Source organism: Caretta caretta, chromosome 1 (genome assembly GCF_965140235.1).
Source record: "Caretta caretta isolate rCarCar2 chromosome 1, rCarCar1.hap1, whole genome shotgun sequence".
NCBI classification, from domain to species: Eukaryota; Metazoa; Chordata; order Testudines; family Cheloniidae; genus Caretta; species Caretta caretta.
In genome coordinates, this window is record NC_134206.1 from 143,817,258 (window position 1) to 143,842,454 (window position 25,197).

The 25,197-nt window shown below is 39.6% G+C and overlaps 1 protein-coding gene across 3 annotated transcripts in view; it reads right to left on the reverse strand.

Moving 5' to 3' along the window:
• The window catches only part of ACOT9 (acyl-CoA thioesterase 9), a 36,750-nt gene that overhangs the window by 7,303 nt on the left and 4,250 nt on the right, over nucleotides 1-25,197 (reverse strand). Inside the window, exons 3-10 of one of the 3 annotated variants that reach the window (XM_048863055.2) lie at nucleotides 20,826-20,852; nucleotides 17,117-17,162; nucleotides 13,640-13,810; nucleotides 13,510-13,547; nucleotides 7,415-7,498; nucleotides 6,179-6,282; nucleotides 3,463-3,536; nucleotides 1,346-1,413 (exon numbers count right to left, since the gene is read on the reverse strand). In XM_048863055.2, the coding sequence (XP_048719012.1) occupies nucleotides 1,346-1,413; nucleotides 3,463-3,536; nucleotides 6,179-6,282; nucleotides 7,415-7,498; nucleotides 13,510-13,547; nucleotides 13,640-13,810; nucleotides 17,117-17,162; nucleotides 20,826-20,852 (612 nt within the window). The remainder of the gene's footprint in view (nucleotides 1-1,345; nucleotides 1,414-3,462; nucleotides 3,537-6,178; nucleotides 6,283-7,414; nucleotides 7,499-13,509; nucleotides 13,548-13,639; nucleotides 13,811-17,116; nucleotides 17,163-20,825; nucleotides 20,853-25,197) is intronic. The other 2 variants (XM_048863062.2, XM_048863073.2) reach the window with 2 other exon arrangements.

Consider the following 25,197-nt stretch of genomic DNA (forward strand, 5'->3'; position numbering starts at 1 on the left):
TCGTTGGCAGTATGTATCTATATATACACTCTAAATATTTACTGAAGATAGGGTAGAACTTTGGGGGAAAAGGAGCTTTTAAGAGGCTTCTGGTACTTCATTTGTGTACCCTTTTAAAAATAAACAAAACAGAGGACTTTAAAAAACACAATGTAATGAGGCTTTTGCAAGGATCTGTGCCTTATACTTTTTTTTTTAAAGTTGGTTTTATCAAGACAAGTTCCAAGGGTCCTGATACTGCAATCCATCCCTCTTATCTCCTTCAATAGCATTTCTATGGTTCAGTTAATTAGCTGCTCATGCATTTGGATTTCCCCACAAACTCGTGTGGTTACTGTGTATACAGTACAAAGAACCAAATTTATGAGGACATGAATTATGATGAAACCAGTTATGGCAGCCCACAATTTTCAGATTTTAACTTAGTTAGCTATCTGAACTCAGTAGAGCAGTTTTGAACTCCTCTAAAACAAGGTATTTTTGAAGCAAACTTTAATTAAATAAAAAAAGTCACCAAGGGTGAGTCAGAAAATGAAAAATCAGTCATACATAGTACATGCTGCCACAAACCCCAAAGATTTACCATGCACATACAGAAAGCTAACAATGACTTCCTCTCTATCTTATGTCTTGTGCAGTGAAATATACTTAGAATATAAAGGAACAGTCCAACAACTAGTCATTTTGGTTGCCTCTGGTTTTGGATGCCCAAGTTGAGATATATGAAAGAGCTCTATTTTCAGAAGGTGATGAGCACCCAGTTGTTGAAAATCAGGCCCCTCTAAAGTGTCAAATTGGTTGTACAAAGATTAAAGCACTGAAAATTGAAATCAATGGGATTTACATGCACACTTAATGTTAAGCATGTGCTTAAATGCTGTCCTGAATAGGGGCTTTAATGGGTAAGATATTATGTGATTCAATTTAGATAGTATAGCCCTCGGTGTGCCACAGTCCAAATATGAAGACAAGATGCAGCAGTTCAGGAAGTATGGTTTATTTAATTAACATATATACAGTTTCCTTACTCTCACTTAGTTATTCAGCACTTCTGATGTACTACAATAGCATATAAAAATTGATATGACTAGATATGATCTAAAACAAAACCCTGTATCTGAGGTAAGTTGAGGGGGAAAATGTTTCAAAATCCAGATTCAAAATTCATGGTTTGGACTCATCTCCAGGTATGAGCAGTTGTGTGAGGTGGAATAAAATTTGATCTTAAATAAATTAAGAGCAACTCTTGCTAGTAGAATTTCTGAACTCCGCTCTCTCTCGGTTACTGAAATGAATCTATACAGAGTTTCCCACTACCATAAAGTATACATGAAGTATTACATACATTCTCCTTTCCTGAAGATTTCTTCCTCCTCTGGGCCCTCAGGAATTAATGGATTAACAAATGCTGGCCTATGGATATGAATTATTTTTAAAGTGATATGCTTTAGAAAAAATTGTCATGTAAATGCACAGGGGGAAAGATCAATAGACATTCCTTCATCATTCCTTCGTCCACAAACAATCTAAGAGAGAAAGACATAGCTTTATCCCAGATAAGATGACATCTAAAGAAATAAATAAGTTTCATAGGATGGCTGGTGACACCGAAAGGTCACCCATCGGCTCTATTGCTCAGCCGATCTCAGACTGTTAACAGTTCTCTAGTACAATTAAAAATGAGTCCTCATAGCATTTATACTTCTTAAAAAGTTAAATGATTACCAAAATTTTCATATAAGAGATTACAGCAGATTGAAACCATTTAGAAGTACAGTAAATTCAAGCTGTGATCTAGGATTGTCTAATAATTGTCTAAATAGTTGTCTAAAATAATGAAATGAAAGAACTTGAAAAAACCTGTAGCAAGCCTTCAGCCATAATTTATTCATTTCAGCAGTGGCCTTATCAGCAACCAAAAGCTGTTTACCAAACATACAGCTTATCAAATAAGAACATAAGAAGCTGCCTACAGTCCAGTTCATTTGTTTATTGTGCTGCATAAATCTACAATGCCTAATTATATAGATCAAATTAACATACAAAACTTTTGCATAGCAAGATGACTGTTTACTCTTCGGAGCCCTCCCTCTCCATAATTTGGAGAAGTTACTTCTGCTCTTAAATTGTTAAATTATGTTCAGACTGGATACAAAAAGATACATATATGCTATGTTTGCATCATGCTACACTGCTGAGGCAGCTTCTCTCTGTTCCCCAGATTTGCTAACTTTCCAAGCATGCTGCAAAGTCCAGGTTTTCTCTTTCTGTTCTCTTACTACAGAGGAGGGAGCTGGGCTGAGGTGGTCTTTTTATATTATTTTGTATATTTTATTTTTTGGAATAGTTACCCAGATCTGAGGTTAGGAAGGATGGTACAGTGACTGGAGAACTAGCCGAGAACCTGGATTGCCCATGGCCAATTCCTACTCTGCCACAGCCATCCTCTTTGATCTCAGTAAAGTTACTTACTCTCTCTGTATATCACTTTCCTGTCTGTAAAATGGAAATAATAGCACTTCCTACCACTCAGGGGTGTTGTTAGGATAAATACATTAAAAACTGTAAGGTGTTCAGATACTACAGCAACAGGACCCATTTAAGTACCTAGGATAGATACATTATAAACTTGAAGAAATAAACATGTGACCATATTACTATGTCAAGGACATGGAATTATTTTAATCACAAAAATATTTTTATCATTATGCACACAAGAAGTTGTTAAACCTATTATGAATAGAAAGATTTACAATTTTTGAAAATTGCAAATTAAACAGGGAAGAGATAGAGGTTTTAGTTAAGCCTCCCACAGCAATGCTAGTGTACTAAAAGCCAAAAGAGAAAATGATCAGTTTGTTTGTTTTAAATGACCAAGCAAAATAATATGTGGGAAGTAAAACCAGCAAGATGAGGAAATGTAAATTAGAATTTTAAAATTCCTTCAGAATCATTAACAGTCCCAGTTATTAGTTACACAAGTTTTGGGTTGAGAGAGTCCTCTAAGGAACTCCCAGCATTTTCAGTACGGTATTAAAATTATATTTGTGAGTGACCATTTACAAGTTGGGTATCAGCCCTTCCCTCCCTTGATACAGGGACCAATTAATTCTCATGGTTTCAGTAGATTCCTGGTGGACTTTTCCTTCTGGCATGTTAATCAGGTCTACTGTTTAAATTCAGGAAAACACCATTTCTAGAAATGGGTCAAATGCCAATTATAGTTTGAAAACCACCAACAGTACTCGGTGTACAGTTCTAAGACGCTAACTGTAGACCACCTCTCCCTCAAGCTCTCCCCAAAAGAACCTGAAAATATACTGTCTATTTCCTAACCAAAAAAAGGCAAGTATATGATTTACTTATAACTGAAGCACATATAAAAGTTAGAGCATTTGCCACTTTCCAACAACAACAATCTAGATTATGTGGTTTTCCCAGTTTCCCATACAGATAAATTACCTCTTGTTTTCTGGATCACGGGCCACCATGACAAAGGTTGCATCTAACACAGGGCTGTAAGTATCATCATGTAACTAAAACAGAATAAATAAAACCAGTTTTAAACTCTACAAAAGTGACGTTGTTTAACAGGCCACCCAGTTCATACTAATCATACAATTAAGGTGTTGTTTGCTTTCACATTTCACCCCTTTCCAGTTCTCTTGCAATGGACCTAAGACAAGAGAAGTGCTCAACATAATATTCTATTTCAGCAGAACTGCAATGCAACTATTCAGCAATGATACAGGTCATACAATTAGTATAAAATGGCAATAACTCTAGTTACCAATTAGTTCCCACTTCCATTCCCAAACAACCCCATGGAAAAATACCACAACAACAATCCATTATCACTGCAGACTACCTGATGCCAGCACAGAGAGAAATGACACATTTAGCAACAGATAATCCCTTATGCACGAACAGTTCAACAGTACAGACATTAGTTTTTAAGAGGTAAACTGGATCAAAACTGGGTTTTTTGTGTTTGTTTTTCTGATGTGTAGGATGTATTTTGAACAATTCAATTGCCACATTAGTATTTTGTAATGGAGCTGGACAAATTAATTGTGAATAATACATCATATTCATTGGCAGCTTTTCATTGAATGGTTACTAATAAATAATTTTCCCATTATTTAGTCAGGTATATTTTTTGTAGACTAAGTGTACTCCAATTAAAGTATCTTATTTCAACACCGTTTCCAGTGACGTTCATGTATTATCTGTCTTACAATGCTAAAAAGTCAAGTTATTTTACACACTAGAAGATATCAACACAATACCTTAGAAAATTGGTCTGAAAGCAACAAGATGACATTCAATAAAGGCAAGTGCAAAGTACTACATTTAGGAAGAAGGGGAGGAAAAAATCAAATCACAGCTACAAAAAGGGGAATAACTGGCCAGGCAGTGGTGCTGCTGAAAATTTGTAATGGGTTTGTAATGTATCACAAAATTAATACAAGTCAACATTGTGATGCACTTACAAAAAAGGCTAATATCGTTCTGGGGTGTATTAATGGGAAAGTCATATATAAAACATGGAAGGTAACTGTACCCGTCTACTGGGCACTGTGAGGACTACGGTGTCCAGTTTTGGGCACCACACTTTAAGAAAGACATGGAGAGAATAGCAGAGCAATAAAAATGATAAGGTTTACAAAACCTGACCTCTGAGGAATGGTTAGAAAACTAGGCATGTTTAGTCTTCAGAAAAGAAGACAGAGGGGTGGGACCTACTTATGGTTTTCAAATATGCTAAGGGCTGTCACCCACATAGACTCAGAGGCTTCAAGGCCAGAGGGAACCACCAGAATCATCCAGCTGGACCTCCTGCACATTGCAGGCCACAACCTCACCCACCCATTACTGAGGTAGGCCCATAACTTCTGACTGAGTTACTGAAATCCTTAAATCTTGATTTAAAGACTTCAAATTACATAGGATCCACCATTTCCGCTAGTTCAAACCAGCGACTTATCCCTGCACAACACTGCAGAGGAGACAAAAAAAAACCCACAGTCTCTGACCTGGGAAAAAATTTCCTTCTGGCCCTAAATATGGAGAGCTGTTAAACCCTGAGCAGATAGACAAGATCCACTGGCCAGACACCTAGGAAAGAATTCTCTGTAGTAACTCAGAGCTCTCCCCCTCCAGAGTCCCATCTCCGGACACTGGAGATATTTGCTAACAGCAGTAGTGGATGGGCCATAGGCCATTGTAGGCACTCTCATTATACCATCCCCTCCATAAACCTACCAATCTTAGTCTTAAAACAAGTTAGGATTTTTGTCCTACTACTCCCCTTGGAAAGCTATTCCAGAACATCACTCCTCTAATAGTTAGAAACCATGATGGCTGGTTTATATCCCTTTGTTCTTGTGCCAACATTGGCCCTTAACTTAAATAACTACTCTCCCTTCCTGGGCTGTTACAAAGAGGATGGAAATCAATTGTTCTCCATGTCCACTGAAGGTAGGACAAGAAGTAATGGGCTTAATCTGAAGCAAGATCTCAGGAATAACTTTCTAACTATAAGGTAGTTAAGCTCTGGAATAGGCTTCTAAGGGAGGTTGTGGAATTCCCATTATTGGAGTTTTTTAAGAATGGGTTAGACAAAACACCTGTCAGGGATGGTCTAGGTTTACTCGGTCCTGCCCCAATGCAGGGCGCTGGACTAGATCACCTGATGAAGTCCCTTCCAGCCCTAAATTTCTATGAAATCCCATTTCAATATCAATTCTAAACTCTGGCATTCTCATCTGGGTATCTTTTAAAATAAAGAAGAAAACATTTCCAGAAAGCAGGGAGGATTCCTTTGTTGGAGGAGAAAAGAAGGGCTTACGGCCTGCCATGTTGCATTAGACCAAATGTCCATCCTGTCTCCAACAGTACCAGATACTTCAGCGAAAGATATAAAACACCTACTATAAACAATTATCCTTTGGTGAGGAGAGAACAGGGAAATATATTCTTAATCTCTGATCACTGGTAGTCATTTAGATTCTGAAGCACAGGGGTTGGTAGCCCTTCTTAAACAGATGATACCCTTAGTGTAATGTAGGTTTCTAATGTTATCACTCAAAATTCCTTCTGGAGGTGTCCAAGGTATCTTGGGAGACATGAAGGGAGTTTTCCACTATAGAAGAAATAGAAGTCACTGAGCCCCAACCTGAAACATGTGCATCTTCACTTCCATTGAGGTCTTCCCAACCCAAGAAACATTTCCAGTGAATTTGATATCACAATCTGGGTATATGACCTTCTTGCACAAATCTAGAATATACATGACAATGTGTTAGAACAAGATAACTGAAGTTTAATATTTAAAAAGCAAGGATTCTCCTAGGCCACTTCACACAGAGTATGCAGCACAAAGTGGCCTTAAAATACAGCTAGAGCTGACCAATCAATATTGTACCCAGGGCAGGGCAACGCTCTGCTGGTGGAGGCAGCTCAACCAGCTTCTATACCAGCCACCCCTCCTAACACCAGTATAAGGGGAAGAAGCAGGTGAAGGCAGCACACAGAAGGAAGCAGCATGCCCGGCTACAGTAAAGTTCCACTACACACCATCCTCCACTGGTGTAACGGTCTTTCCCTGTATCCCCAAAACTGGCTCCCTGCAGACAAACCTAAAATACAGCTCTGATGTGGTAAAGAATGAGGGCCACAGTGTTTCCTGTTCACACAGCAAATTTATTTTGGTATTAAATCAAGATTAGTTCTGGTTTAGAATCATCAGCAATGGACTCACACACTGTTGGTGTCACTTTTCAGTAAGATGGCAGCAGGTCATCGTAATTGCCAATTGCAATTAATCCTTTTTTAAAAATGGTTTAATAGATTATATATACAGTGAAAAGGGAAGAACTCCGCTCTATTCCTGGCTCTCCTGTTAGGCTGCTGGGTGACCCTGGGCAAGTCACTTCACCTCTCTGTCCCTCAGTTTCCCCATCTGTTCAATGAAGATAATGATATGGACATTTATAAAGCAGTTTGAGATCTACAGATGAAAAGTGCTATATAAGAGCTAAGTTATTATTTTTAAGTACCATTAGTGTACTGGGTTACATACTGTACAAAATCAAAGCTGAGTCACACTGCCATAAGCCTCCTTCTTGGAAGACAAGCAACTCTGGCCTGTCAATATCTACAAGACTGACTTGACTGACGCAAAATTGAATACAGAAACGTGTGAAACATGAAATATTCACTTTTTTGGAAGGAAAGGCATCAGAAAAGGCAGAATAGTATCTAAGAAAAAATGCAACATATCAGAATTAGCAACAAATGATTTCATGTAAACAAAGGAGAAAGACATCAGTTTCTGCTGGAGATAAGCAGTTAATTACTAAGTGTTCATAGAATAGAACATCATTTTTTAGTTGATCAAATGACCACTTACCAATTTTATCCACCAGGGCTGTAACAATTGACAAAGGAGATCTCTGAGAAGCTTCATGTTTGGTGTGAGTGTAACAAATGAGAACTGTGGAGAGATCAAAGAGGTAGTCAGTTATCTGTTCTCCATATATTTTAAAAGGGATTTTAAAGAGTGGAACAAGCTTCACAATGTAGCCATTGTGATACAAAATGTAGTGCACATGTACAGTTCAAACAAAACTGAGGACAAACAAGATTACATCCTGAAGGGTTAATGACTAAAGTAACTTAATCTGCTTACAAAACTTTATCCACCAGAGCAAGTTAATTTGGTCTGATCATTCAAGTATAACCACTCCTTAGATCAATTTCACATTGCACTGGATCATTTTACGTGTTTATACTGTTTTGACTTGATGGAGATTTTTGTAACTGAGGGTATGCATACACTGCAAATAAAAAAGTTGGTTCTTAACACAGGTTAGTTAAAATAGCAGTAACTCAGGTTAGCAGCTTGAGTTCATCCCCAGGCTCCCCTATAGGCTTTAATTCAAGCTCCTAACCCAACTTAAAAGCCAAGTTGCCACATCTTCACTGCTACTGTAACCTGAGACAGCTAACCCACGTTAAGAACACACCCTTTTTTGCTGTACAGACATACCCTAAACATATTTGTTTGCACTTTATGTGGGGATCAACGGAAAAGGAGTACTGAACTTAAAGAGAAGTATCTCTACCTTCCCAGAAAATGTGAGAGAGAACATGTACAATCTTCACTTGCTTCTTCCACAAAGTCTGTCAAGAACACCACACCACTGAAAAATCTTGAAGTTATTAGTCATGGTATAAGCATGGTCAGCAAAGATCTGGTGATATAAGGACTGTCACTCTCAGATGACAAATAACAGTTTGGCAGGCCCTCAGAGCTTATTGGCAGGATTCATAGTCAGGGGACATTGAAAAAATAACATACTAAACATTATCATCAACAAAACAAATCCCAAAGGTATGTAGTCTCCATGCAAGATCAAGTGCCACCCAGACTGATCTCTAATTAGGCTCATAAGACAAACTGGCTGGATATTCAGTTTATGTCCATCAGTAGTGAACTTATTGCACCTCTAAAGCTTTGGGTGCCATAGTGATTGACAGCCATGTAAGCCGCATTCCTTGGTACATATGCTTTGTAATTTGTTGGTCTTCCATCCTAATAACATGTCTGAACTAAGAAAACAGTCAAAACTGAACCAGTGTTAATGGAGGTGATTGCTGGGTTCAGCTACAAATATCCTCATTGCTAATATTGTCCTGATGCTTACCATGGAGCTGTTGATGAAGACTAGACTCAAAAACAACAAATCTGGTGCTCTTCAGCCTTCATCACCACCTATGTGTCCCTGCTGTACCACAGATGGTATAATCATGGTTCGACAGAGCAATAATTTTGCAGCAAGCTCTACAGAAGCCACTGAAGGGCCTGGAACATGATGCCAGCTACTTGTATATGAGCATCCACATCTTTGAAGCATCCCCCAGCACTGTTTATGATGCTTCCCTAGTTTTTGACAGTTGCTACCTGCTCGATATCCCACCCAGACAGGTTAATACTGAGCAGCTTGTAATCTGGAGTTGGAGCTGCTTAATGGTACTGGTCAGGGACTTAGACCATTGCGCACTGCTTCTTGCTTATACACTCCTTTGTTCTCAGGCTGACCTGATGGATTGCTCCAGCAAAGGGTGGCCGTTGTACTTATATGCCTGATGGGCATTGCAGAGTTGGTGAGTAATTAATGAGTGACTTATCGGAGTGCGATTCCTTACTGGCTGTGGACATCTTACCAAGGCCAACAACGAAGCTGCAGATAATTTTTACCAGCAACAGAGTGCAACTCTTAATGAAACTCCAAGAAAACATGTTCTCATGACCCCAGGCAACTTTAATGGGAAGACAGGAAAGTTTAACAACACCAGGGAAATACACTCAGGAAATTTGGTATAGGGGAGAAGAACAGAATGGGCAGCAGAACAGAATGGGCAGCAACGGCTGGAATCTGCAGCTGCCAATGACATGGTGGTTGCTGACTCACTCTTCTGCCACCTAAAGATTCACAAGCAAACCTGGTCCAACCGGATGGTTTCACTAGGACTATTATTGATCGTGTCCTCATTAACAAACTTTGGTGGCCAATGGTCATGGACGTAAGAGTTTGCAGAAGTGCCAAACTTCGCACTGACCTCAATAACAGCCAGTTAACGTGCTGAAAATAGTCTAATTCAACTCAAAGCTCTCACTGGAACTAAGCTTTCACACAGCTTTCTATTCTGAACTGCTCAAGGCCATCAAAATATTAGTGATGCTCATTCACCTGATGAAGAGTGGCATGGTTTCAAAACATTACGTCTTCACATGAAAATTGGTTCCCACAGCTATGAATATTTCATAATTAGGTATATGACCTTCATGAACCAAAACCTTTATACGCTGGGCAGAATGAATACAAATACAGCAGTTGTCTGGTATCATTTTGAGTGCAAATATGTTCCCACACTTCTATCAGCAACAAACCACCTCTTTTAGCTGCAAAGCAAAAGATTAGGATCTCAATGTCTTTAAATGCTCCACATGTGGCTCTTCAGAAGTTAATATGCAGCTCCTTGTATAGGCACCGACTCCAGGGCTGGAGCTACGGATGTCAACTTTCCAATGTGCTGGGGGGTGCTCACTGCTCGAGCCCTGGCTCTGCCACAGGCCCTGCCCCCACTCCACCCCTTCCTACCCCTCCCCTGAGCTTGCTATACCCTCACTCCTCCCCCTCCCCGAGCCTCCTGCATACCACAAAACAGCTGATTGGCAAGTACGGGGAGGAAGGGGGAGGTGCTGATCAGCGGGCTGCCAGTGGGTGGAAGCGGTGGGGGAGGGAGGGCCGATGTGGGGCTGCTGACATATTACTTTATATTTGGCAACGTACACTGGTAAATTCTGGCTCCTTCTCAGGCTGGTCACCCCTGCTCTAAAACCTGAGCTACATCCCAAGTACCCTCAGCACAGAGTGGAGGTTGGTTTTGGCTGACAAGCAATGAGATGACAGTCCTAGACAGGGTATCCAGGCCCCAGCAAGCATTGACCTTGCAACCCCTCGTTTACAAGGCCAATGTTCTAACCTCTGAGCTACGGAGCCAGGTTCCTTGTTAGTGCTTCAATGCCGATTTGTAAAAGCAAGGTCTGATTGAAAGGCTTCTCCTGCATCTCAGCACCACCTACTGCCTCTAGAGAAAGTTCAGGGACTGCTATATATGTGGTCTCACTCCCATGCCAAACAGCTCCAATTTCTCCACACTAGACAATTGCTACTGAAAACCCCATTACCTCTTCCCACTTTTCAACTTTCTCCTCAGACAAAACTACCCTATCTCCTGCTGTTTTTAAGAGAGAAAAACATTGAGTTTAATATGAATTTCTATACCTTGCTTCCTTCCTTTTCCACCCTGCATACTGTCCGCCATAACTCAAGCATCCGACTGAGAAACACACTTCTTATGCTCTTTCATTAATCTCTCCAGAACTCAGGAACTGCCATATCAAGTCAGACCAGTGAGCCATCCAGTCCTGGTACTGGCCACTCTTGGGGACAGGACACTTCAGTGGAAAATGTAAAACATCTATAAAAAGGGACCTCCATTACCTGCCTCTTGGAGAATTTTTTTCCTAATTCCAGGCAGTTAGTGGTTAGTTTATGCCTTGAAACATGAAGGACTCCCTCTTCTAATTTTATTTCCTGCCCGATGTAACTGTAGATTTTCTTCCTATAAATGTCTAATTCTTTATTTAATCCTATTAAGCTCTTGTATTCAATGACATCTAGTGGCAGTGAGTTCCACTGATTTATTATGTATTGTGTAAAAATTATGTATTGTGTAAAAAGTATTTTCTTTTATCAATTTTAAATGTGTTGCAATTCAGTTTTATTGGGTATCCTCTTGTTCTTGTATTAACAGAAAAGGTACAAAGCATCTTCTTAATTCTCATCATCTCAGATCTTCCTGCTGCTCCCATCTTTGCAATGCCAGAGCAGCCCAAAAACTGAGTATCTTTCCCAATGGACATTGTTTGAAAGACAAACGCCACCAGTCTCTCTCAGGGTAACCCTCGATAGGTAGCTCATATATCTTAATCACCTGAGGAAAACTGCTATGGTGACGACGCATTATAACCTTCTAGTCAAATTGGCCAGTACTTCATGAGGAGCAAATGCTAAAACTCTCCGATATTTGGTTTAGCCCTCTATTATTCTGCAGCAGAATACTGTGCCCCACTCTGGCTCCATTTGTCTCACCTCAAGTCGGCTGACACATAACTATACTCAACCATGAGCATCATAAATGGGAAGATTCAACCAATACCAGCTCCACCTAATGCCTCTAGAGAAAGTTCAGGGACACCAGCTCCCCACATACATCATAAGGCTGCTACAGACAGAACGGCTGAGAAGGCCAGAGCAAACCCAAGACTACCACTATACACACCCAAGACCACCCAAGAGCGCGTTTGCTGTCAAGGAACCCATTGTGGACCCACTTGCCCTCCCTAGATTTCTCTGATGTTGAAGTGGCATGAAAAATGATCTGCAGCTGACATCAGAAACCGGTCTCTTATAACTGACCTGACACGTGTCCCTGGCTTTGATTTGCCACACCACTCCAAGGCCCTTCTGAACCAATTTGAATAGGCCAGGGTCAATGTGAAACCAGCCTGCATACTGGGGGCCAACAATAGGCCCCAACTTGGGGTCACAGCCAGAGACAGATAGCATCACAAAACCGATGACTGCTCTCTGACCAGATTTGATGGTAGTCTGAAGGCTCTGCTCTTTGCTGATGAGGCTGCTGCACAATCGCTTGGCAAGCTCCAAATCCAATAAGAAGTCCCTATTCCAGTTGGCATGGCTGATCACTCCTTAGTCTGTGATTCCATGCTTTCCTGATCCTCATGCCCTCTGGTATTCCCATCAGTGGCTCCAATTATTTCAAAGACACCAGGCTAAACTTTGCAACTCGTGGGATGACTTCCAACAACTCCTGACACTAAGGAAAAAAAAAAATTGATAGCTCTTTCCCAAGAGCATTTCTCATCATAGCTTCCCATCCTATCAAAAACAAACCAGTAGGGCTTTACCTTCTTTTAGGAACATTTATCTGCATGCTACTCTTTAAATTTGGCATAGGCAAGCAGCAGAGCTATTCTGCCTCTGGCTACTCCTTATCACATTTTCCTCTCTTCCAACTGTATTAGATTTCACTTCTTTGTTCTTCTGGAGGTTGTTGCACATCCTCACAGACAGAACACATCGGTGTAATACAGTAAAAGCTGTGTTATCCAGCACTTTATCAGCCAGAAAGCTTTATAAACTGGCATTTCTGATCTTCATTGAAAGTGCGGTTTATAGTCTGGTCGGTGCGGGGTCGGCAGGCTCCCTACATGGCCCCATGGGACTTCCCAGAAGCGGTGACATGATGTCCCTGCTGCTCCTAGGTGGAGGAACAGCCTTGTGAGGTTTGAAGTGCAGGAGGGGGTGCAGGGCGTGGGCTCTGGGAGGCAGTTTGGGTGAGGGAAGGCTCAGGACAGGGGCACGGGAGTGGTGGGGGGTGCCGGATCCAGCCAGTGCCCACCTCGGGCAGTTCTCCGCAAGCGGCAACATGTCCCTGCTGCTCCTAGGCGGAGGTGCAGCTGGGCGCCTACACCTTGGAGCAGCGGGGACATGTCGCCGCTTGTGGGGAGCTGCCTGTGGTGAGCGCCGGCCAGATCCGGCAGCCCCCGTGCCCCTGCCCCAAGCTCCCTCCCTCACCCAAACTCCCTCCGAGAGCCCACACCCCGCAACCCCTCCCATGCTCCAGCCCCCTCCCGCACCCAAACTCCCTCCCTCTTAGTTATCCAGGATTTTTAATTACCAGAACCCCCCACTTCCCCAACATGCTGGATAACAAAGCTTTTACTGTATATTGTTCTGACGTAATTCATTCCAAACAATACAGAAGCTACATCTTCAAACAGACATTTGCTATCTCTTGTTCTAATACAGTAACAGTAGATTTGCATTAAATGTAGGTATAGTTACATACCTCCTAAGCTGTCAAGATCTTCAAGAATTCTTCCAAATCTAGGACATAAATAAAGAGAATTCAACTACTACATTAACAGTAAAAAAGCAATTTTTATTTTTCCATATGCATAAAATGATTGCCTTGTTACCTCACGCTGTTATGTACATTCAAATATTTTTCTCTTAATTCAGGTTGACTTCCTAGAGGTAAAATAACCTCTATGTAGCTATCATTCATCTTCCTAGGTGGCAAGTCTTCCTGCTGTTTGGCCAATAGAATATGTAGGTCTTTTCTTTCATGCATTGCTTGCACATGGTCACTGGGAAGAAAAGAAATTGAGAACAACAGCAGAATACAGGATGCAGCTCTCCTCAAAATATGCCATGCTGTAGATCAATGTTGTTGGTTTTTGTTTGTTTGTTTGTTTTAAAAAACAGCAGCAGTCAGAAAAAATATATATAGTATACCAGGGATCACATGTCATGAGAGAAATAGAGGAGACATACAACACATCACAATCAGAAATGTTAAAAGCAAGTAAACTATGTGCAAACTATGTGCAAACCCATGAACAGGATGTGATGGTTTTATCAAAGAAACTGTAATAGAATAGCATACTTTGTACAAGAGAGTTAAATAATTAAATAAAAATATATGTCCAATCCTAAATGATGCAAAGCTGTTATAAAAAACCCTGCACTGCTTTAAAGAACAACTTGATTTCAAATACTTTATTTTAAGAAAACATAATTTAACCTAATGATTTTTGTACAGATTCTTATGGCTCACATTTACTATAGCCCAATTCTTCCAACATAACAAATCTGTTAAATTTACTAGGTCCAGATTATCACTTTACAATCTGCCTCGAGTAAGGAGACCAGAGAGGGAACTATGACTCTGTTGCTATTCCCTCCTCAGTTCTTCTCCATACCCCCCCGCCAGCACTTTGTTCCAGGAGAGAAGTAACCTGCCAATGTGCTACGCCAACAGCAGTTTACTTTCCACTCCAGACCAGCTCACCTGTGCTGGCCAGCACATTGATGGAAGGTGAACACCAAATCTACCCATTCCCCAATCCATCTATGCAGAAAAAGGCACACTGCTCCTGCAGAGGGTGCTCTTCCCACAACGCTGTCATCCATGAGGCAAATAGCCTGTACAGGGGAATAAGGAGACACCTCATCCCACCTTACTTCCCTGAAGAGATGCAGATGGCAAGTAAAACTCTTGCTCCAAACATCACTCCTTACATGAGCCTCAGAAGTTCCCTCCTCCTAAAAGTGCAACCTAACTTTAGAAAGCATATATTTTATAACTCTTCTAGAGTCAATACCAAATCTGTATAACAAATGGGTATTAAATCTGTTAAACCTATGAGAGTTCACATATAATGCTAAAAATAGTCTCTAAAACACTAACCTGTTCCTTGGACCAGGCACGTTAAACTTTTTTTTTTTTCCTCACAATTCTTTACCACTCACACATGTGCAGCATGATCCTTTGTGCATGTTACAATACAGTACTATGCACCATTGTGCATAGCAGAGTTGGTCCCAACTTTCTAACAAAAGTTTGGGGTGGTTTTTTTGGACTGAAAATGCCTTTTCAAATGCAAAACCCCACACTTTTTCAAACAACTGGACTTTCTCTACCTCTGTTTTCCAGTGGAAAGGGGGGGGGGGAGTGAGAGAGAGCTTTTTCCCTCACCAAAACCTATTTTGAAATGTTTTCAAAAATATTAAAAGATTAAACATTTTAATCAAAGAAACCAAAAATTTCACAGAACATTTTGAGTGAAATGAAAAACTTTCACTGCTTTAAAAATATTGTGAAATGTTACTTATTTTTTTGACCAGCTCTAGTGCTTATCAGAGTTCACAGAGCAGATAAGAAGTTACAATTCCTACCCCAAAGGGTTTACGTTAGACAGCTATACAGACATGGAATACACCAGATTGCTAAGTGAAGATGTTCTATTCTTTAGTTTCTGTGGATTTATCTCTGGGTTGGACTATCAGTGAAACGTTTCACGGAAGATGCAAAATTTTAAAGGAGCGATCTAAATGAAATTGATAGTCACAGGTGCAAATTCAACAGTCCATAAATATGTAGGAATTGAACAATGAGATCCAATTATATTCTGTTCTTCACCTTACTCCTACATTGCACTTTTAATAGACATATTAAAGTCTCTTTTGAAGTCAATGGCAGAACTCCTATTGCCTTCAAGGAAGCCAGGCTTTCACCCCTAAAAGTTTTAGAAAAATTCACAATTCCATATACACAGATGTAAATATTAGGGGTTATGCTGTCTATACCATATTATAAGGAAATAATATTTCTCAAATATTTTTAAATTCTGAAGTACTACTCTTAAAATATTATACAAATACTCCATCCACGTATCAACTGCTAGGTGACAAACATTCACAGAAAGGAAATCTTGTATCTCTGAATTAGCTAAACATCTGATCAAGCACTATCATCTAATATTATAATAGGTTTCCTCCGAAATGGTCCAACCTCCTGTATCACTCATTATAAAAGCCATTTGTAAACTTTTCACATCAGCAAAATTGATACAAACAGCCATTAAGTAGAGGAGAATCTTGCATGTGTTCTGTGGTCCAGTACATGCAGCCCTAAAGTTAGACGTACAAGAATCTTAAGACCCGATCCAACTCCCATTGAAGTCAATGTGGGGGAGGGATAGCTCAGTGGTTTGAGCATTGGCCTGCTCAACCCAGGGTTGTGAATGCAATCCTTGAGGGGGCCATTTACATTTTTTTAAGGGGGCCATTTAGGTATCTGGGGCAAAAATTGGGGATTGGTCCTGCTTTGAGCGGAGGGTTGGACTAGATGACCTCCTGAGGTCCCTTCCAACCCTGATATTCTATGATTCTATGATTCAGTGTGTTTCTATTGACTTTGACATGTTGAATCATATCCGTAATCTAGATTATGTAAATATATTTAATAATTTTATACACACAACAGCACAATAGAGTTGATGTAAACAGTCTCTCAATTTTTGCAGTTCACTGGGTAAGAAGAGTGTGTTCCTAATCTCAAAAATACTATAAACCCTACACGTACAAGCAAGATAGCTGTATAAAACTGATCTTGTAATGTAAAATGGCACTGATTTCCACAAGAGATTCATGAACCAAAATTTTATTACAACAAACTTAGGGTATATCTACACTGCAATCAATAGGTATAATTGCAGCTCATGTAACCATACCTTAGCTAGCTTAATCTGGCTAGTATGGTACCAGAGCAGTGAAGATGAGATGGCACGTGCTTCAAAGTGGGCAGTACAAGCCTGCCCAGAACCCTGGGTAATTATTTACAAAGCAAGCCAGCACTTAAGCATGCACTGCTGTAGCTTCACTGTTCTGGTTCCAAAGCTAACTCAGGTATGTCTACACAAGCTGCCACCTCAAACTTTAGCCACTAATTTAGAATTCAGAAGCCTTCAGTTTTCATTGTTTCTTCCAGCCTTAGCCAGGTGTTTTCCCCACAAGTTAGCTGTACAATGCTGTTAACCTCCATTGCTGTGAAAGTGAGCTCTCTCAAGGGTATCAGAAATGAAAGAAAAATACATTCATGTACACTGTACCTCCAGTTGGTAGAAGCTCCCACTATAGCCCTCAATCTGCTTCGCACTGAAACAAAATCAAAGCAAATCAGTCAAGTGACAAATGTGAAGTTGCCTGATGCTAAAAGGTACAATCTTCATCCCAAGAATAGGAAGATCAAGCAAAGTCATGCAAACAGTGGCTAGAAAACCAGAAATTGTTGGCCAAATTCACTGCTGGTTTTAGTAGGTATATCATGATCTTGAGATGAGTTAACTAGACTCTCCACAGTTTAATAATGTAATTAATCTGGATTCTTTCTATTTTAGTAACATATTCTGTAATCAGTTGTGTACAGCAAGGACCAACAGAAAATGCCTTCAGAAAATTTACTAATGCAAATGCAAAAGTTGTTAGCGCCTTAAATAACTGAAAAAATGTGGCAGATCAATTATCAACCTGGGGAATTAGAATATGGGGCCATTTCAACCTAAACACAAACAAATCCTGGCTAATTCACAGACTGACAAGAGGCAAGACAAACCCAAAAGGGAACAGTGCAGCTGAGGAAAAAAGGAAGATTTCTCTTTTTAATCAATAATTTCCAAACAAAGACATGCAATGTCAGCATACTTGCTTTCGCAAGCAGGGACTCATCTCCCTTGATGCAGAAACGCAGCTCTCAGCTGGGCTTACACACAGGCAGTCAATAGTACTTCTACCATTGCCTGCACCACTGAAAAAGCTCTAGCATCTGTGGGAGAATGTGAGATTTCTTTAAATTTGGGGTGAAGAGGCAGATTAATGGTTCTGTTCTTTTCTCATTTGGAACTGCCAAGTTGATGCTAGGTCTTCTCAAATCTAGGTTACTCTTTGAGTTTTAGTTTGGTATATGCACGGTGTCTTCAGTGCCTGAACTCATGCAGCAACAGTTCATAAATTTCAGACAGTTAATGACATGAAGCAGTTTACACAAGCAGGGCAACCTTGCCTCCTTATGAAGATTTTTGAAGATTTTCCTTATGAAGGAAGAGAGAGAGGATTTTAAATTATGAAGACAGAATTACGGACACATCAGGGAACAGTTATATAAAGAACACAAGCAAGACAGATTCAGCCACTGATAGCACAGCAGCTGATCCTTCACATTTTTTATACAAGGCAAATTAAAATCATTACACATCATCTTGCTTTGCACATTCCAGACTGAACACTCAAGGCTATTTGTATTAACAATTATCAAAAGTAGATTTTGGATTAAGGCCAATTCCATGACTAATTTTACACCAATAAACCTTAATCAAAAGAAATGCTTAAAAATTAACTAAATTAAATTAAGCCTCATCAGTGACCTATTTATATAAGAGCTACTCCACTGAAGTCAATTAAATTCCACTCCTGGAGCCAGCAGTGAACTTGCCCTAATATCCATTAGAGTAAAGCAGCATTAGAATGAACACCATCACAGCATCTACAAAAGGCCTCATTTCTGTACTATTGTCCAAACTGAAAGAAAAATAAATGTTTTCACCCAGAATTTCTGTATCTTGATTTGAAGAGAAAGTTGTAGCCATTTCTAATTGTAAAGAGAGTGAGGCAATAAACTATTAATGACTTAATCCCCAATCTTGCAAAGATTTACATGTGCAAGTAGTCCCAATCACTTTTGTGCAACTATTTACAGATTTAAAATGCACAAGCGTTTGTAGGGTAGACAGCTTAGTACTTTCACTTTGATTACACAAAATGTAAAAGGAAAATATGCATAATGAATATTATCAAAATTTGAGCAAACCAAATCCATTATAATTTACAGATTTAAAACCAAATAGTATTTCAGAATTTGCTTAGTGAGAAAAGTCTATAGTGAGAAAAGTAAGAAAAGATAGAGTAGCCTATCTACTCCCTTCTTCATTTAACAGGCTTTCAAGTAATTAGAGATAACGCTCCCTAAACTTCCATACTTGATTTACTATTTTGTTATATTATACACTCTAATCTCTTAGCAGTATAAAATATTAGTAAACCATCCATGAAAGCAATTGCTTTATTTGTGACATAAATGTTATGAGATCACGAATGGAAGGGGAGGTTCCTGTGAGTCAATCCATATGACCACATGGCCCATACTATACAAAAGTTTGAGCATCCCTGCTATAGCATACTAATAAAGTAATCCTACATCAGTTTCCAACTCTTCATTACAGCTCCACTGTAACAGTATTCACTCAAACCACAGAAGGTTTTCTAACTTTTAAAAAACAAAAATCACTAAAGCTGTTTAGTATAAATAAAAATACTATGAGTTCTCAGGTCAAGAGAGAATATTGTAAACAGCAATGAAAGTGAAAGCTGAGGTGGCTCTACAAGGGATGGTATCAAGATCCAGATTTCTTCCAATTTGAACAGATGGAAATTTAAAGTAGCCTCAGAGACAGCCGGCATCTAGGAAAACAAACCCCAGTGTTTCAGTGCATGTAGAGATTTTTACACAATGCACAAGAAATGGGATCTTTGGAGACCAGAGCACTGAAAATAGTTTGCTATCAGCACAGAGAACTCTCCCACCGACATAGTGCTGTCTACATCGGTGCTTAGTTCGGTATAACTTACATAGCTCAGGGGTGTGGATTATTCACACCCCTGAACACCGTAAATTATACTGAAGTAACCTGTAGTGTAGACAAGGTCAGGAAGTTTAGGAAGGCAGCAAGCCGGTCCCTGGAATCAAAAAGGTTGACAAACACTGCCCTAGAGAATGTGAAGGTAATCAGAGGATGAGGCTGTTAACATGATTTACTGGAGGCACTGAAATCTAATTTCCATTAAGAGTGAGAGTAAGCTTGCCATTAGTTTCAAGTGAGTTTCAGTATTCTCCAAAAAAGCGCCATATTGCACAATCAGTTTTTAAGCAGACCTTGTTATTGGTTTCCGTGAGAGTTACAGGTACTCAGCACATCTGAAAAATCAAAGTTTTTATTTAGATGTCTAAATGAGGCTTTAGGAGTCTAACTTTAGGTGGTCAACTTTGAAAATGTTGGCTTGGGTCTTTAAACAAAAGCAGACAAGAACTGATCATCTTTAAATGATCAACATTGCTTCAAATACCAAGTCAAAGATTTTCAAACTTGAGTCGCTAAAGTTAGGCTGCTAAACCCATATTCAGGGACCTAAATAAATAACCTGAATTTTCAAGAGTATTAATCAGTTACAATTCCTATTGATTTCATTGGAGGATGTGGGCACTCAAAACTTTTCAAAAGTCAGGCTGCTTACATTCTTAAATACAGATATTGGAGCGTGACTTCAGGCACCTAAGTTGGAAAAATCTTATTCCAGGGGCTTTCTTGAGCATACTTCTTTTTGGGCCAAATCCCGCAATCCCTACTTAGGCAAAATTCTTATTTATGTTATTGAGAGATTTACATGTATAAGAACTGCAGGATTTGTGTCTTAAAATATAAATGGTTTTATTACCCACAGATTTTTTAAAAATGCAAGTTATCATGCCCTTATATCAATCAGCACATTGTATATATGTCTTGTGACAATATTTCTACCAATAAAACTAGACCCATTCACATATCACAGTTAACAGTTTTGATGACCACAGGGATGACTTGTGAAAGTTGACAGAGAAAAATGTTAGTTTTTGTTTTTCATGAATCCTCAAGTAAAGTTAGAGAGTAGCAAGATAGGCTTGAAGCGGTTCTGTAAATATTAAAATGCATGCTGATTACCACCACACACCATTATTCACATGAATGGGTAAGTGTCCTGTGGAGTGGAAAAAACAAGTTAGATAATCAGTACCACCATAAAACAAGGGAAAGAGTATACTTCTAATCACGGGTTGTCTGGTTATTTTTCCCCTTCAAATTCCACTTTGCACATGCACATTAGTATCTAAATGTAAGCAACTTGTCTTCATTCAGTTACATGGTCTGCAGTTAATATATCTATATGTCAGACTCAGCTAGGTTAATCCATTCCTTCACATACAGTCAAAAATATACAGCTATACAGTTTATGTCTCTACTAAAAGCTGGTGTACAATACTTGCTGCCACCATACATTTCAAATTAATTTATCAGTCATTTGCTAACAAGAAAACCTGCTGCTGGCAAACACTGTCAATATTAATTTTTGTTAAGCACCAATAATGACAATAGTCCCTTCCTGCCCAGAAGAGCTTACAATCTATGGCCTTGATCCTGCAAACATCTATGCACATGCTTAACTTGACACATGTGAGCAGCCCCAAGGATCAAGGCCTCAACAGATGTAAATGAGGAAGAAAGGATGCAATAGGGAGGTCAGAGGAAGGAATAACATGGAGTATTTTTTGGAGGGGGGGGAAGGATGATCTTTACTGTGTTGTTTGGTTCACCTCTTGTGAGGATAAAGAAGAAATGAGTTTTGTTTTTTTGTTTTTTTTTTAAACAGAAGGGATTTGAATGGAGGTCAGTGGTATGGGAAAAACAAGTTGGGGTGAGCATTCAGCACTTAGGAAACAGCATGGAAAAATAGATTAATATAGCGAATGGGAATGAAAGAAGGACAAGTTATTTAGAGGTAGCAACAGAAGTCTGCATGGTGTTTTTACAAGCAAATAAAGTTACAGGTTGAGAGTAGAACTTCACTAAGCAGTAAGTGTTATAATATACAAACCATCAATTGCTCCCCATTTTTCAGTAAACCAACAATAACAGAGTGCCCCTAGAAGCTTTTACAAAAATGTACTGTATTACTAGCTGGTACTGTTATAGCTAAATCTAAAATTATAATCACAATAAATGAACAAAGTACAATTTGCATTAAATACAACATGCAGTATCCTTGCTTTTCTTTCCCTCCTCCCCACCCCTCAATTATGTTTGCTCATTTACTAACACAAATCTCCAACATTCAGTAACTCACAATAAATAACGGAGTCATTAGTACAAATGAGAGTTTCTATTTAAAGAATGACTGAAGGATTAGATAGTATCAGACACGAGCAGAATCTCAGAGGAATTATTTGTGTCTCATTTCAGGCTCTTTGTTCTATTTTAATGTACATGTTAAAAAATAAGAATGGCCATACTGGGTCAGACCAATGATCCACCTGGCCCAGTACCCTGTCTCTTCCAACAATGACCAATGCCAGATGCTTCAGAGGGCATGAAGGGAACTGGGCAATGTATCAAGTGATCCATCCCCTGTTGTCCACTCCCAGCTTCTGGCAATCAGAAGTTTACGGACACCAGAGCATGGGGTTGTGTCCCTAACCATCTTGGCTAATAACCACTGATGGATCTATCCTCCTTGAGCGTATCTAATTCTTTTTTTAATCCAGTTATACTTTTGGCCTTCACCATATCCACTAGAAATAAATTCAATGGGTTGACTGTGCATTGTGTGAAGACATATTTCCTTTTGTTTATTTTAAAACTGCTATTGATTTCATTGGGTGACCCTGGATTCTCGTTATGTGAAGGGGTAATAACACTTCCTTATTCACTTTCTCCACACCATTCATGATTTTATAGATCTCCATCATATCCCCCTTTAGTTGTCTCTTTTCTAAACTGAACAGACCCAGTCTTTTTAATCTCTCTTCATATGGAAGCTTAATCCTTAATCATTTTTGCTCTGTATTTTTCCCAATTCTAACGTGTCTTTTTTAGATGGAGCAACCAGAATTGCACACAGTGTTCAAGGTGTGGGCATCCCATTGATTTATATAGTGGCATTATGATATTTTCTTATCACCTCTCTCTTTCCTAACAGTTCCTAATATTGTTAGCTTTTTTGACGGCTGCTGCACATTGAGCAGATCCTTTCAGAGAACTAGCCACAAAGCACTCAAGCAAAAGATCTTGGAGTCAAACAGCTAATTAAGACTCCTAGACAAATTGGAGGATTGGGCCAAAAGAAATCTGATGAGGTTCAACAAGGACAAGTGCAGAGTCCTGCACTTTGGATGGAAGAATCCCATGCACTGCTACAGGCTGGAGACTGCCTGGCTAAGCGACAGTTCTGAAGAAAAGGACCTGGGGATTACAGTGGATGAGAAGCTAGATATGAGTCAACAGCATGCCCTTCTTGCCAAGAAGGCCAACGGCATATTGGGCTGCATTAGTAGGAGCATTGCCAGCAGATCGAGGGAAGTGATTATTCCCCTCTATTCGGCACTGGTGAGGCCACATCTAGTGTATTGCGTCCAGTTTTGGGCCCCCCACTACAGAAATGATATGGACAAATTGGAGAGAGTCCAGCAGAGGGCAACGGAAATTATTAGAGGGCTGGGGCACATGACTTATGAGGAGAGGCTGAGGGAACTGGGCTTATTTAGTCTGCGGAAAGGAAGAGTGAGGGGGGATTTGATAGCAGCCTTTAACAACCTGAAGGGGGGTTCCAAAGAGGATAGAGCTCGGCTGTTCTCAGTGGTGGCAGATGACAGAACAAGGAGCAATGGTCTCAAGTTACAGTGGGGGAGGTCTAGGTTGGATATCAGGAAAAACTATTTCACTAGGAGGGTGGTAAAGCACTGGAATGGGTTACCTAGGTGGAATCTCCATCCTTAGAGGTTTTTAAGGCCCAGCTTGACAAAGCCCTGGCTGGGATGATTTAGTTGGGATTGGTCCTGCTTTGAGCAGGGGGTTGAACTAGATGACCTCCTGAGGTATCTTCCAACCTTAATCTTCTCTGTTTTTATATGTATAGTTGGAATTATGTTTTCCAGTGTGCGTTACTTTGGATTTATCAACATTGAATTTCATCTGCCATTTTTTTGCCCAAGGTGGGTGAGGTAATATCATTTATTGGACCACTTCTGTTGGTGAGAGAGACAAGCTTTTGAATCACACATATGCCCACTCACCCAGCTTTGTGAGATCCCTTTTTAACTCTTCACAGTCAGCTTTGGACTTAACTATCTTGAGTAATTTTGTATTGTCTGCAAACTTTTCCACCTCACTGTTTACCCCTTTTTCCAGATCATTTAGGAATATGTTGAACATATTTCAGTAAAAATCATTTACCTCTCTCTACCATGAAAACTGACCATTTATTCCTAACCTTTGTTTCCTATCTTTTAACCAGTTACTGAGCCATGAGAGGACTTTACCTCTTATCCCATGACTGCCTAGTTTGCTTAAGAGCCTCTGGTGAGGGACCTTATCAAAGGCTTTCTAAAAGTCCAAGTACACTATATCCACAGATCACCTTTGTCTACATGCTTGTTGTCATGCTCAAAGAATTCTAATAGACTGGGGAGGCATGACTTCCCTTTACAAAAACTGTGTTGACTCTTCGCCAACTTATCATGTTCATCTATGTGTCTGATAATTGTGTTCTTTACTACTGTTTCAACCAATTTTCCTGGCACTGAAGTTAGGCTTACTGGCCTGTAATTGCCAGGATTGCCTCTTGAGCCTTTTTTTTTTAAATGAGCATTACATTAGCTATCCTCCAGTTGTCTGGTACAGAGGCTGAGTTAACAGATAGGTTACATTGCACAATTAGTAGCTCTACAGTTTCATATTTCAGTTCCTTCAGAACTTAGGTGAATAGCATCTGGTCCTGGTGACTTATTACAGTTTAATTTATCAATTTTCTCCTAAACCTCCTCTACTGACACTTCAATCTATGACAGTTGCTCAGATAAATCATCTAAAAAGAATGGCTGGGATTTGGTAATCTCCCTCATATTCTTTGCAGTGAAGACGGATGCAAAGAAGTCTTTAGCTTCTCCACAATGGCCTTGTATTACTTGAGTGCTCCTTCAGCACCTCAATCATCCAGTGGCCCCACTGATTGTTTGGCAGGCTTCCTGATTCCGATGTACGTAAAAAAAATTGCTGTTAGTTTTTGTGTCTTTTTGCTAGTTGCTTTTTAAATTCCTTTTTGGGCTGCCTAATCGTAATTATTATTTGCATTTACTTTAGTATTAAAATTAAAACATTAATGCTTCATGTTTCATATTTTATTATTATAAGTCTGATTAAAAACAGTATTTTAATATAAAATAATACTGACGTACATTTTCATAATCCATGGTTCTGATCTGATTAAAGGATTTTCATATACTGTATAATTTCTTATGTATAAAAACTCACAGCTTTTTTGGAGGATATTT